Below are 14048 nucleotides of genomic sequence, written 5' to 3' on the forward strand. Positions count from 1 at the left end.
GTGACCTGGATTCAGGAATTGAAGTATTTAGCATCACAAGAGAATGGTCAGGCTGCCCAGGTAAAGCAATCAGTGACCATTATCAGGTATCCTGGCAGACAGGATTTCTGCTGTAGACCGCCTCCTGTGATGTATTTCTGCTGTAGGCCCGCCTCCTTCTGTGATGTATGTATGTATGTATGATTTTTTTTGGGGGGGGTGTCTTGAGCTACAGGGCGTGCAGTTTCAAAAGTCTATATAAGGGCTTGCGCACCATTGTTCTGGGTTCCTCCTCCCTCCTGCATGTGGTGAGTGGAGACCCTGTTGAATAAAGATCAGGCTTACTAGCTGCTTTGCTTCTCAATATTCTCTGGTTGGCCTCTGTCATTTTCTCCTACCAATAGGGAACTTACTTAAGGACTCTATATGGACCCATAAGGGAAAAGGACCAGGTTTTTTCTAGATCACGTGGGTACCCTGCACATTGCACACAATACAGTGCCCATGTGGTCCTCACAGCTTACAGTGAAATTAAGAACGACAAAGCATCATCCTAAAATAAAGGCTTTATTGCCAAAAAATGCAGGAAATGGGTGTGTGTTTGCATGTGGGTTTTGCAATATGCCAAGACTCTTCCTGGGTGGGTGGCACTTGGGTGCTGCTCTTTCACGGTGCCACTCCTGAGATTCCTTCCAGATGGGTGGTGAATGATGCTTGCTGCCTGAAACCGCCAGGCTTTTCACCGCAGCACGCCCATTGCCTCAGGCAGCCCATATCCCGGCTCAGCCGTTGCAGGTCCTTACGGAACCGCATGCCCAGGAAGGTGTGGAGCACAGGGTTCAGACAGCAGCGGGCAAAGGCCAAGGCACTGGTGATGAGGAGGGCCAAGTCCCGGCGGAGGATGACTTTGCAGCTCGACGCCTGGTGTCCCATCAAATCGGCCGTGTCCAGTGCGGTGAGCAGCGCGAAGGGCAACTGCAAAGCCAGGAAGACCAAGACCAGGGCCAAAATCAAGCGCAGGGCCTTAAGAGACTGGGCACAAGGAGAGGCCAGGAGAGCGCGGGCGATGGCTGTGTAGCAGGCCGCCATGACTGCGAACGGGAGCACAAAACCCAAGGCCACTTGCACCAGGCTGATGGCCGCTGTGACATCCGCCACCCTGCAGAGGCTCACACCCCCGTAGTCCTCAACACGGGCATACAAGAAGTGGGGCAGTGCCAGAGCCGTGGAGAGCAGCCACACCAGCCCTGAGCAAAGCCGACCCCAGCAGGTGGCGGAGGAGTGCAGGCGATGGGCGACGGGTGCCCCCACGATGGCCACGTAGCGGTCCACGGTGAGGCCCATGAGGGACAGGAAGCCGCTGTAGAAGTTGAGGGCATGGAGGCCCTGCAAGGCCTGGCACATACTGGTGCCCGGGCTCCAGCCGCCCACCATCCCAGCCACGCCCACGGGCAGCGTGAGGAGCAGCAACAAGTCGGAGACGGCCAGGTGCAAAAGCAGGACATCCCCGAGGGACTGGGCCGTGTGATAGCGGGTGCGCACCAGCAACAGGATCCCGTTGCCCAGGACGCCCAGCACACAAAAGAGGACGGCCATGACGGGGAGGTAGATGTGAGCCACAGCACGGAGGGCCTTCTTCTCGCACAACTCGGGCAGGTCTGGCGGCGATGCGTTGTATTCCCACGGGTACCACTCGGTGGTGACTGCTGGCTCATTCATCCAAGCAATCGGCTCCTGCAAAGCAGGGGGTGCTTATTATCATGCTTTATTATTATGGTGGTACCTCAGGTTACATACGCTTCAGGTTACAGACTCTGCTAACCCAGAAATAGTGCTTCAGGTTAAGAACTTTGCTTCAGGATGAGAACAGAAATCGTGCTCCGGCGGCGCGGCAGCAGCAGGAGGCCCCATTAGGTAAAGTGGTGCTTCAGGTTAAGAACAGTTTCAGGTTAAGAATGGACTTCTGGAACGAATTAAGTACCGTATTTTTTGCTCTATAAGACTCACTTAAAGGTTGTTTTCTGCTGCTCCAGAGAAGCGGACACGGAGCAATGGATCCAAACTACAAGAAAGAAGATTCCACCTGAACATTAGGAAGAACTTCCTGACAGTAAGAGCTGTTTGACAGTGGAATTTGCTGCCAAGGAGTGTGGTGGAGTCTCCTTCTTTGGAGGTCTTTAAGCAGAGGCTTGACAACCATATGTCAGGAGTGCTCTGATGGTGTTTCCTGCTTGGCAGGGGGTTGGACTCGATGGCCCTTGTGGTCTCTTCCAACTCTATGATTCTATGATTCACTTTTCCCCTCCTAAAAAGTAAGGGGAAATGTGTGTGTGTCTTATGGAGCGAATGCAGGCTGCACAGCTATCACAGTAGCCAGAACAGCAAGAGGGATTGCTGCTTTCACTGCACAGCGATCCCTCTTGCTGTTCTGGCTTCTAAGATTCAGAATATTTTTTTTCTTGTTTTCCTCCTCCAAAAACTAGGTGCGTCTTGTGGTCTGGTGCGTCTTATAGAGCGAAAAATACGGTACTTAACCCAAGGTTCCACTGTATTACTGTATTGGCCTGAATCTGAGCTTCGCTTTTCTCCCAAATTCCAACCATGAAAAGTTAAAAGTGTGGCTTATATTCACAGCCCTACAGTATGCAGTCAGGAGCACAGGGAAAATAGCGCCAGGAATGCAGAAAAGCAGTGGCCGCCCCGCGTGTAGTCCCCCGTCCTCTGAACCAAGACTGGGAAGCAAGGAAGGGAAAAGGCCGCCTTCAACACAGCCCCGCCCCCCAGTATGCAGCCAGGAACAGAGCAGCTTATACAGTGGATGCTCGGGTAGCGAACATGATCCGTGCGGGAGGCACGTTCGCAACCCGCAGCATTCACAACCCGCAGTGCCGCATCTGCGCATGCGCAGGTCGCAATTCAGCACTTCTGCGCATGCACAAAGCATGATTTAGCGCTTCTGCGCTTGCGCAAGCACAGAAACCCAGAAGTAACCCGTTCTAGTACTTTCGGGTTTCGGCGTGTACATAACCCGAAAACGCACAACCTAAAGCATCTGTAAGCCGAGGTATGATTGTATTCGGGTATTTTTTCTTTCCCCCCTCTAATATTAAAGGTGTGGCTTATATTCAGGTGCAGCTTATATTCGGGCCAATATGGTAATAATAATAATAATAATAATAATAATAATAATAATAATAATAATAATAATAATAATAAATAATAATAATAATAATAATAATAATAATAATAATAATAATAATAATAATAATAGAATTTTTGTTCTGCCCTCTACCTGTGAATCTCAGGGCGGTTCACAAAATAAAATCAAGATACAGTATAAAACCACAAAATACATAATAACAACAAAAACAACCCAACAGCCCACTCCCCACAAAAATCATATTGTAAAGGGTATAGGATGTTGATTAGGTCAGCCAAGGGACTGGCTGGGACGCAGGTGGCGCTGTGGTCTAAACCAGAGCCTAGGGCTTGCTGATCAAAAGGTTGGTGGATCAAATCCCTGCAAGAGGGTGAGCTCCCATTGCTCGGTCCCTGCTCCTGCCAACCTAGCAGTTCGAAAGCACGTCAAAGTGCAAGTAGATAAATAGGTACCACTCTGGCTTAGTCATGCTGGCCACATGATCTGGAAGCTGTCTGCGCACAAACGCCAGCTCCCTTGGCCTATAGAGCGAGATGAGTGCTGCAACCCCAGAGTCGTCCACAACTGTACCTAACAGTCAGGGGTACCTTTACCTTTTAAGGGCCTGGTTAAAAAGGAACGTTTTTGCCTGGCGCCTAAAGGTATATAATGAAGGTGCCAGGCAAACTTCCCATGGGAGAGCATTCCACAGACAGGAAGCCACTGCAGAGAAGGCCCCGTTCTCGTGTTGCCACCCTCCGGACCTCTTGAGGGGGAGGCACATGAAGAAGGGCCTCGGAAGATGATTTCAGGGTCCAGGTAGGTTCATATGAATATAGGCAATCCTTGAGGTACAGTGGTACCTCAGGTTAAGAACTTAATTCATTCTGGAGGTCCGTACTTAACCTGAAACTATTCTTAACCTGAGGTACCACTTTAGCTAATGGGGCCTCCTGCTGCTGCCGCACAATTTCTGTTCTCATCCTGAAACAAAGTTCTTAACCTGAGGTACTATTTCTGGGTTAGCGGCGCCTGTAACCTGAAGCATCTGTGTTATGTACTGAAGTTCTCACCCTGGGCCAGCAGGGGGATACTGTAGATAGTATTCACTCAGGTCCACATATGCAAATAAGGGATTGAAAGTGGCGTTCAGTGATTGGATAGTTACAGAAAATGGTTACTGTTGCGTTGTAGTGGAGCTCTATATAAGCAGGCTGGCTGAACCCTTCAGTTCAGTTCTGTTCTGGCCTGTGAATAAACAAGAGCTGTTTGAAGAATCGCTGTGTTGTCTGATATGTTCACCCACAACTTAACAGTTTGTAACCCGAGGTACCACTGTATTGTGGTCCAGAGCCATTTAAGGCTTTAGAGGTCAAAACCAGCACTTTGAATTGGGCCCGGAAACTAATTGGTAGCCAATACAGTCGGATCAGGATCGGTGTAATATGCACAAACCGTCTTGCTCCAGTGAGCATCCTGGTCACTCAATTATTCACTCTGCTTTATGAATTCTGAATTCTGATTTATGGGATGGGTAACATGGTGAAAGTGGGCAGTGACATTTGACATGCATGCGAAGCGTGGCTTAGACGTGGGCGCACCTTTTAGTTTGCAAAACGGATGAAGATGTGCACACTGAACAAATGCTCCCAGAAAATGCTCCGTCTCCACCTTTGCCTCCATCCCCCTCCCTGCAATAAAAGGGTTAACTTTGGATGCCCTGGTGGGCCAGGATTGACCCTGGGGGTGGAGGTTCTCCATCCCTGGTGTCACCCCCCTTTAAAGCTATCTAAGCTGCTGGTCAGTGATGTATGGAAGTGAGAGCTGGACCATAAAGAAGGCTGATCGCCGAAGAATTGATGCTTTTGAATTATGGTGCTGGAGGAGACTCTTGAGAGTCCTATGGACTGCAAGAAGATCAAACCTCTCCATTCTGAAGGAAATCAGCCCTGAGTGCTCACGGGAAGGACAGATCCTGAAGCCGAGGTTCCAATACTTTGGCCACTTCATGAGAAGAGAAGACTCTCTGGAAAAGACCCTGATGTTGGGAAAGATGGAGGGCAGAAGGAGAAGGGGACGGCAGAGGACGAGATGGTTGGACAGTGTTCTCGAAGCTACAAACATGAGTCTGACCAAACTGCGGGAGGCAGTGGAAGACAGGAGTGCCTGGCGTGCTCTGCTCCAGGGGGTCATGAAGAGTCAGACATGACTAAACGACTAAACAACAACAAAGCTGCTGATCACCACCTCATCTTTGGGTAGCAAATTGCAAAGTGTAACTGTGTGATGTATGAATCTGTTCTGAATTTCTACAGTTCGACTTCAGTGGATGATTCCATTTTCTAGTATTATGAGAGAGAGAGCGAAACATCCCCTCCATTCACTTTCTCCACGATATGCATCATTTTAGATACCTCTTCATGTAGTTCTACATTGCTTTACTGACACCTGCAAGTAACGACAAGTAAAGACCAACAGGATGCTTAATCTCAACTGGTAGTAGATTTCTTTTTCCCTTTTTGCAAGTCACTGGGTGGTGGGGCTGCTATCCCTCTCCTCCCCACTGCCTACCAATAACAACCTCTTTCAAAGTAATTCCAGTATGTTTGTGCTGATGATTATTATTTCACTATTTAATAAATTTATACGTCACCTTTCATCCAAGGACCACTCAGCATTTCACAATATAAAAACACAAAAATGCACATTATACAGTGGTACCTCGGGTTACATACGCTTCAGGTTACATACGCTTCAGGTTACAGACTCTGCTAACCCAGAAATAGTGCTTCAGGTTAAGAACTTTGCTTCAGGATGAGAACAGAAATCGTGCTCCGGCGGCGCGGCAGCAGCAGGAGGCCCCATTAGCTAAAGTGGTGCTTCAGGTTAAGAACAGTTTCAGGTTAAGAACGGACCTCCGGAACGAATTAAGTACTTAACCCGAGGTACCACTGTAGTTACAAACAAAATAGTCACACACACAAGTATTATGATGGCAGGGAGGATCTCAAGGAATAAACTGGTGGGGTTAATTTAGAATAATCCTGCGCTTGTCCCTTGGGATTCCATAGGAACATAATAGGTAAAGGTAAAAGGCAAAGGACCCTGGGTGGTTAAGTGTAGTCAGGTGACTATGGGATTGTGACGCTCTTCTCGCTTTCAGGCCGAGGGAGCCGCTGTTTGTCCGCAGACAGCTTTCTGGGTCATGTGGCCAGCAGGACTAAGCCGCTTCTGGCACAACGGGACACCGTGACAGAAATCAGAGTGCATGGAAACACCATATTTACCTTCCTGACATAGCAGTACCTATTTATCTACTTGCACTGGCATGCTTTCAAACTGCTAGGTTGGCAGGAGCTAGGACAGAGCAACGGGAGCTCACCCCATCGCGGGGATTCGAACCGCTGACCTTCTGATCGGCAAGCCCAAGAGAGGCTCAGTAGTTTAGACCACAGCACCACTCGCTGCATAATAATAGGCTGCTGGATCAAGGCAATGGTCCATCTCGTCTAGCATCCTCTTCTCACAGTGGCAAAACCAGATGCCTGTGGGAAACTAGAAAGCAGGATTCGAACACAAGAGCACCCTCCCTTCCCGTGGCTTCCAGTAACTGGTATTCGAAAGCATTGCTGCCTCCAGCAATGGAGACAGAGCATAACCATCCTGGCTAGCACAGTTTGTCTAATCCTCTTTTAAAGCCATCGAAGTCGGGGATAGTCCTGGTCAAGCCAGTCCCATAGTTGGACTACACACTCTGTGAATAAGTTATTTTTATCTGTCCTAAATCTTCCGGCCTTCAGCTTCATTGGATATCTACGGATTCCACGGTTGTGAGAGAGAGGGAGGAAAACATTTCTCTACCCACTATCTAGTAATTTCATGAACTTCTCCTCCTGCTCGTCTCTTCTCAAAAGGGGGGTTGCAAGGAGCGTACACCCCAGTCGCTCTTGAGAGCAAGTCCTCTCCCACTTACCTCAACTTCAACGTGCACTTTGCCCTCCATCATGTCGCAGTCACATCCTTGAAGGCTGTCTCATTTTTTTTTATACACCGGCTGCTCTGCCGAGCGATTTTGTGGCTGATTCTGAAAGGGCTCGCCCCCTCCTTGATACTGAGATAAACACGCTAAGAATAAGCGCTGCATTAACCGCATCTAAACCTAGCAAGCCTGGGCTTACTTTGCAGATACGACACGGTGCGTGTGATGGAGATAATTTGTGTTGTGAATCCCACATAGTTTAAAAGTGTGTGTGTGGGGGGGGGGAAGTTCCACCTTGTAAGTAAAGTTATGAAATCTGTTTTGAGTGTTTGTGGGTGCAGAATGATGGGGCGGAATTTCCCTCTCCTCAGGGCCGATTAATGAAAATGTGATGTTGTATAGAAGACACAACTTCAAACCCATCACATCGCGTCTCTTTCCAGTGAAAAATGACGCCAGTGGTCCATTTAGTCTGGCATCCTGTTGTCGCAGTGGCTGACCTGTGAGAAGCCCAAGGGCAGGATCCGAGCGCAAAGGCACTCCCTCTCCTGCGGTTTTCAGCAACTGTCATTCAGAGGCATGGCTGCTTCTCACTATGAGATGTAAGAGGAATGTGTTCTGGTTGAACATTTATGCTCCCTGTTCTCACCCACCACAGAGCAAAAAAGCCAGCCCTGAAACAGATCCCTTTAGAACTACAGTGGTACCTCGGGTTACATACGCTTCAGGTTACAGACTCCGCTAACCCAGTAATAGTACCTCGGGTTAAGAACTTTGCTTCAGGATGAGAACAGAAATCGTGCTCCGGCGGCGCGGCAGCAGCAGGAGGCCCCATTAGCTAAAGTGGTGCTTCAGGTTAAGAACAGTTTCAGGTTAAGAACAGACCTCCGGAACGAATTAAGTTCGTAACCAGAGGTACCACTGCAAAGAGATTCCTCTATTTCTCCAGACTCACCCCCCGATCCCCTCCATAGGTCCTATTGTCTACTTTTTCAACTGCATATCATTTCATAATCTACATTTTATATATCTCCATATTGTCCATAGTATTTGTTACATTACAAGTGAGATTAAAATCCTGCTAATGTTTTCATCTGCTTACAGTGGTCTCCTAAATAAATTATAAATTTCCCCCATTCTTTTTTGAAGTTTTTGTCATCTTGGTCCCTGAGCTTTCCGGTAAATTTTGCCATTTGGGCGTAGTCCAAGAGCTTGGTTTGCCATTCCTCTCTGGTAGGGACTATTTCTTCTTTCCATCTCTGGGCTAATAGCATCTGTACTGCTGTTGTCACATACATGAAGAGCCTTTTCTGTTCCTTTGGGATGTCGGTACCTACAATTCCTAATAAGAAGGCTTCTGGTGTCGTTTCTTTATTTTAAACATTTTTTTTCCAAATAATGTGCAAAACAGGCTCAAACATGTGTTGGGGATGTAAGGAAAAAGAAGGGACTTTTTATCATATGTGGTGGGGTTGCAGTAAGATCAGAAAATTTTGGGAAATGATATATAATGAGTTGAAGAAAATGTTCCAATTAACATTTGTTTAAAAAACCGGAAGCATTTTTTTTAGGGATTGTTGGGAAAGACCTGCCAAGGATATTTAAGAATATCTTTATGTATGCGACAACTGTGGCAAGTGTCTTAATAGCACAAGGATGGAAGAATAAAGAAACCCCGACTAAAAAACTGTGGCCAGAGAAATTGATGGATTACGTGGAACTGGCGAAACTGACACACAAATTGCGGGACAAGGACAACTGTGACTTTAAAGAAGAATGGGAACCTTTTATGAAGTACTTAAAGAAACAACAAAATGAATTGGACTCCTTGGCAAGTTTTGAATAAACACCCACAAATTTATTATGAATAATACATAGATAAGTTAAGGATCTTTACAATTTTACAATATACAGAGAATTATAAGTACGGAAAACCAGAGAGAGGAGCCGAGGGAAGTCCGGGGGGGTGTCTTTTTTGGGGGGGGAGGAAAAAAATTAGGGATTTTTTTTGGAAGATATGTTTTATTGTTAAAATATTATATTGTTGTTATGTTCAATAAAATGCTTTAAAAAACAAACAAACAAACAAACTTTTTTCCAGTTCATTATATATCCTTTCCTAACAAAAAAAACAAAAAAACAAAAAAACCAACGTTCTCAGTGAGCTTCAAACAGCACTGTAAACCTTTTGTTTCAAGCTCTCTGGAGCTGTGAACCACAATATTTTTATTCAGGGACTGCAATATTTGTTTCCATTTGTCTAATGTTGACCTCCTAATTCTGGGTGCTTATTCCTCATCTAAAACCTGACACCAGAGCAAAACAAAGAAAGAGGATCACAGAGGTGAGGAAGTGTCCCATATTTTCCCTATGTGGGGCAGATGTAAATCCTATATTTCAGATTTCACTATAGATTGGTTGTGCTTTGCTTGTTGGGGGAGGGCATCATTACCTTTCCCCAGCAAACAGTCACACAGACATCAAAAATCCATTGCCGTTAACAAGCAGATTAAACAGCAGTGGGGAGGAGCCCTCCTTTTCTCTCGATGTCGGCTGAAAAATCAATTTGGTTTTAATTTTAATAGGCTTTTGGATTTGGGAAATTATAATCCTGACGGGCTTTCCCCCATTCTCCGAAGAGCTCATCCCTGCTTGGCCTTCATAAATAAAGGAGGCGTTTCTTCCTCCATCTTTTTAACAAGCGGAGGGCTGAGACCCCCACATCTGTCCCTGAAAGAGGCATGAATCCCACCCCACTCTTGCCACCCTTGCCCTCCTTTCTTAAAAGAACAGCTTCACGAAGGGGGAGGAACCAGCTAGCTCCCTGCTTTGGCAACAGAGCAACGCATGGGGCCCCCTTTGTTGCCGAAAGAGAAACCAATACCAACAATTGTCTGAGTGCGGATTGCCAGTAGCAAAAACAGGTTTGACATCTTTTATTTCTGGCATTTTCCCAGTAGTGATGTATGGAAGTGAGAGCTGGATCATAAAGAAGGCTGATCGTCAAAGAATTGATGCTTTTGAATTATGGTGCTGGAGGAGACTCTTGAGAGTCCCATGGACTGCAAGAAGATCAAACCGATCCATTCTGCTGGAAATCAGCCCTGAGTGCTCACTGGAAGGACAGATCCTAAAGCTGAGGCTCCAATACTTTGGCCACCTCATGAGAAGAGAAGACTCCCTGGAAAAGTCCCTGGTGTTGGGAAAGATGGAGGGCACAAGGAGAAGGGGATGACAGAGGGCAAGATGGTTGGACAGTGTTCTCGAAGCTACCAGCATGAGTTTGACCAAACTGCGGGAGGCAGTGGAAGACAGGAGTGCCTGGCGTGCTCTGGTCCATGGGGGTCACGAAGAGTCGGACACGACTAAACAACAAAAACAACATTTCTGGCATGCCTCCTCTGCTTGAGAGCTTTACATACTATCCAACATTTCTCCAATGAAAATAGGGATGTCCTATTGCATTATTAAGGACACGGGTGGCGCTGTGGGTTAAACCACAGAGCCTAGGACTTGCCGATCAGAAGGTCGGTGGTTCAAATCCCCGCGACGGGGTGAGCTCCCGTTGTTTGGGCCCTGCTCCTTCCAACCTAAAGCAAGATGAGCGCCTCAACACCAGAGTTGGTCATGACTGGACCTAATGGTCAGGGATCCCTTTACCAATAATAATAATAATAATAATAATAATAATAATAATAATAATAATGGAATAAAGGTAAAGGGACCCCTGACCATTAGGTCCAGTCGTGGCCGACTCTGGGGTTGCGGCGCTCATCTCGCTTTACTGGCGAGGGAGCCGGCGTGCAGCTTCCGGGTCATGTGGCCAGCATGACTAGGCCGCTTCTGGCAAACCAGAGCAGCGCACGGAAACACCGTTTACCTTCCCACCGGAGCAGTACCTATTTATCTACTTGCACTTTGACGTGCTTTTGAACTGCTAGGTTGGCAGGAGCAGGGACTGAGCAACGGGAGCTCACACCGTCACAGGGATTCGAACCACCAACCTTCTGATCAGCAAGTCCTAGGCTCTGTGGTTTAACCGACAGCGCCACCCATGTACCCCAGTGAAAATAGGGACATCCTATTCCATCATCATCATCATTATTATGCCCCACCCATCTGACTGGGTTGCCCCATCCACTCTGGGGCTAGATCTACACAGCTATAAAAAAACGCTCTGAAAACTATCCACAAAAAAAGTTGTAAAGCTCACAACTGAAAATATACAGTGGTACCTCGGTTTTCGAACAGCTTAGTTCCCAAACAACTCGGAACTCAAATGCTGCAAACCCGAAAGTAGGTGTTCTGGTTTTCGAACTTTGCTTCGGAAGCCAAACCTGCTCCTGAGCTTCCGTTTTTACTGTTGCACAGCAAATTTAACTCCCCCCACATAGTAATAAGCTTTCCTCCCCCCCACCCCCGTTTTTACCCTTAAGCAGCAAAATTTAGTCCTCCCATCATAATTAAAGCCTTCCGTTTCTGATTGCAATGTTCTGAGGTGATATCTGGTTCTGAGGTGATATCTGAGGTGATATCTGTTTTTGCTGTTTTTTGCATTTTTATTGGTGTGGCTTTTTCATTTTTGTGTCTGTGACTTGTTGTTCCTTTTATGATTGATTGATTGATTGATTGGTTGGTTGGTTGTGTGACTGCAGAAATGGATAAAAGCCCCCCCCCCATCCAAACAATGACTATCATCAGTGCAGGTAAGAATTTATTTTTTTTACATTTTTATCATCTACAATACTGTCTTATTTAATAAGACAGTATCAGCTGCATCTGGTATGCAGGCTGAGACCCTAGCTGCCTGCAGACTGCCTCGCCAGAGTGGTGCATGCTCTAGTTATCTCTCGCTTGGACTACTGCAATGCGCTCTACGTGGGGCTGCCTTTGAAGGTGACCCGGAAACTACAACTAATCCAGAATGAGGCAGCTAGACTGGTGACTGGGAGCAGCCGCTGGGACAATATAACACCGGTCCTGAAAGACCTGCATAGGCTCCCAGTCCATTTCCAAGCACAATTCAAAGTGTTGGTGCTGACCTTTAAAGCCCTAAACGGTCTCGGTCCAGTATACCTGAAAGAGCGTCTCCACCGCCATTGTTCAGCCCGGACACTGAGGTCCAGCTCCGTGGGCCTTCTGGTGGTTCCCTCACTGTAAGAAGTGAGGTTATCAGGAACCAGGCAGAGGGCCTTCTCAGTAGTGGTGCCCTCCCATTGGATGCCAAGGAAATAAGCAACTATCTGACTTTTAGAAGACACCTGAAGGCAGACCTGTTTAGGGAAGTTTTTAATGTTTGTTCTTTTATTGTGTTTGCAATACAGTGGTACCTCGGGTTACATACGCTTCAGGTTACATACACTTCAGGTTACAGTCTCCGCTAACCCAAAAATAGTACCTGCAGGATGAGAACAGAAATCATGCTCCAGCAGCGTGGCAGCAGCAGGAGGTCCCATTAGCTAAAGTGGTGATTCACGCTGAGAACAGTTTCAGGTTAAGAACGGACCTCTGGAACAAATTAAGTACTTAACCCGAGGTACCACTGTAAGTCTCTTTTCCTGCCGCATTAGTCTTGCACATCACCCAGAGTGGCTGGGAAGGCCAAGCCAAATGGGCGGGGTATAAGTAAAATTGTTGTTGTTGTTTTTAAAAGGTTTGCTTCAATTCAGTAAGTGGAGAGCTGTAGTGCATTTCTGCCCACCACTGTGGACCAGCTGTTATTTCATGAACAGCGGCTGGTTCTTCCACCCCATCACACACCAGAAGCACCTGGGACTCTTTGTTCTCGCTTTCACCCTCAAGGCCCATCATCCCCATCAATGCACAGGAAACATCAGTGGAAATGGCGGGGTAGAAAAGAAGTGGCTTTTGACATCCGGCACGTATCAGCTTGAGGAGGTGGGACTCTGGAACAGACCTCCACAACCACCCTTTGCAGCCCTCAGCATCACGGGCAGGATGGCACCCAAACGCAACAAGGCTGGGGAAATATACTCGTGGATTTCGTGCTTTGTTCAGCTCATAGTGGTGAGGAGGAAATGGAAGTTCCCCCAGAATGTCCACTTTATATACATTATTTACACAATGGGCCCCACGTGACTGGCTAATTCCGGGGTTCTCCTGTAGGCCAATCAGGTTGCGGATTCACTTCCACCTGGAGCTGGATTGGGTGGCTCCTGTGGACCAATCAGACTGCTGCATTCTGGGTCCTATTGTTCTAGGACCAATCAGACTGCTGCATTCTGAATCCTATTGTTCTAGGGCCAATCAGGCTGCTGCCTTTTGGATCCTATTCAACTCAGTACATAACAGCTGGCTTGGCACATTTTGAAGCAGCAAAGCAACACACATTCCCAGCTTTAACATGTTTCTTAATAAAACCTGCTATTTTCTTACATTTCAAACCCTGCTGTAGTCTTCGCATATGGGAAATACCTTTTTAAATACACAGTAAAGGGTTTTTAGTTGTCTTCAAAGGATTCTAAATTTGCGTCTCTTGTCAGCGCCATCAGTTTAGCCATCTCTGCGTATTCCAGGTTTTCATTAACCCATCTTCCTTTGAGGGTGTTCTCTCCTACTTCCATTTCTGTGTGCAGAGATTCCTTGCCTGTAGCGACATACATAAATTAGGGTTGCCATATTTTGAAACATTATTGAGCTTTTTTTTTTTAAGGAAGACCCCAAAATGGTTGAACCTCTTTTAGGTAACCCCCCCCAAAAAAATTATTGAACATTTTAAAGAAGACCTTAACCAAGGTTCTTGAGCTTTGTTTACAAAAACGCCAAAAAAATTTATGTAATTTTTCGATTGACAAAGCATCATTTCTGCCTTTGAAATCCCAGTAAAATCTGGGAAAATGCAGACGTATGGCAGTCCTAAAGAAAAACCGTTGAGGATTTCTTTGGGATTCCACTGTTTAATATCGCCAGCAGGAAAGATTCAGCCCTCTT

At 46.8% G+C, this 14048-nt stretch overlaps 1 protein-coding gene across 1 annotated transcript; it reads right to left on the minus strand.

The window, feature by feature from the left end:
- Positions 1-577: 577 nt before the first annotated feature.
- Positions 578-7162, minus strand: CCR10 (C-C motif chemokine receptor 10). Its single transcript, XM_083709735.1, has 2 exons — positions 7092-7162; positions 578-1713 (listed from the first exon to the last, which is right to left on the minus strand). Exons 1-2 carry the CDS (start codon positions 7122-7124, stop codon positions 646-648), a joined length of 1101 nt encoding a protein of 366 aa, XP_083565861.1. The 5' UTR covers positions 7125-7162; the 3' UTR covers positions 578-645.
- Between the last annotated feature and the right edge of the window lie 6886 nt (positions 7163-14048).

The sequence above is a fragment of the Podarcis gaigeae genome (genome assembly GCF_964106915.1).
Source record: "Podarcis gaigeae genome assembly, chromosome: 13".
Classification (NCBI taxonomy): domain Eukaryota; kingdom Metazoa; phylum Chordata; class Lepidosauria; order Squamata; family Lacertidae; genus Podarcis; species Podarcis gaigeae.

Bases quoted from the DNA above. Each gene is read 5' to 3' on its own strand.
- CCR10 (XM_083709735.1), bottom strand. From the start codon at position 7,124: ATGATGGAGGGCAAAGTGCACGTTGAAGTTGAG. The intron at 1,714-7,091 runs GTAAGTGGGAGA...CCTGCTTTGCAG, and splicing joins AAGTGCACGTTGAAGTTGAG to GAGCCGATTGCTTGGATGAA.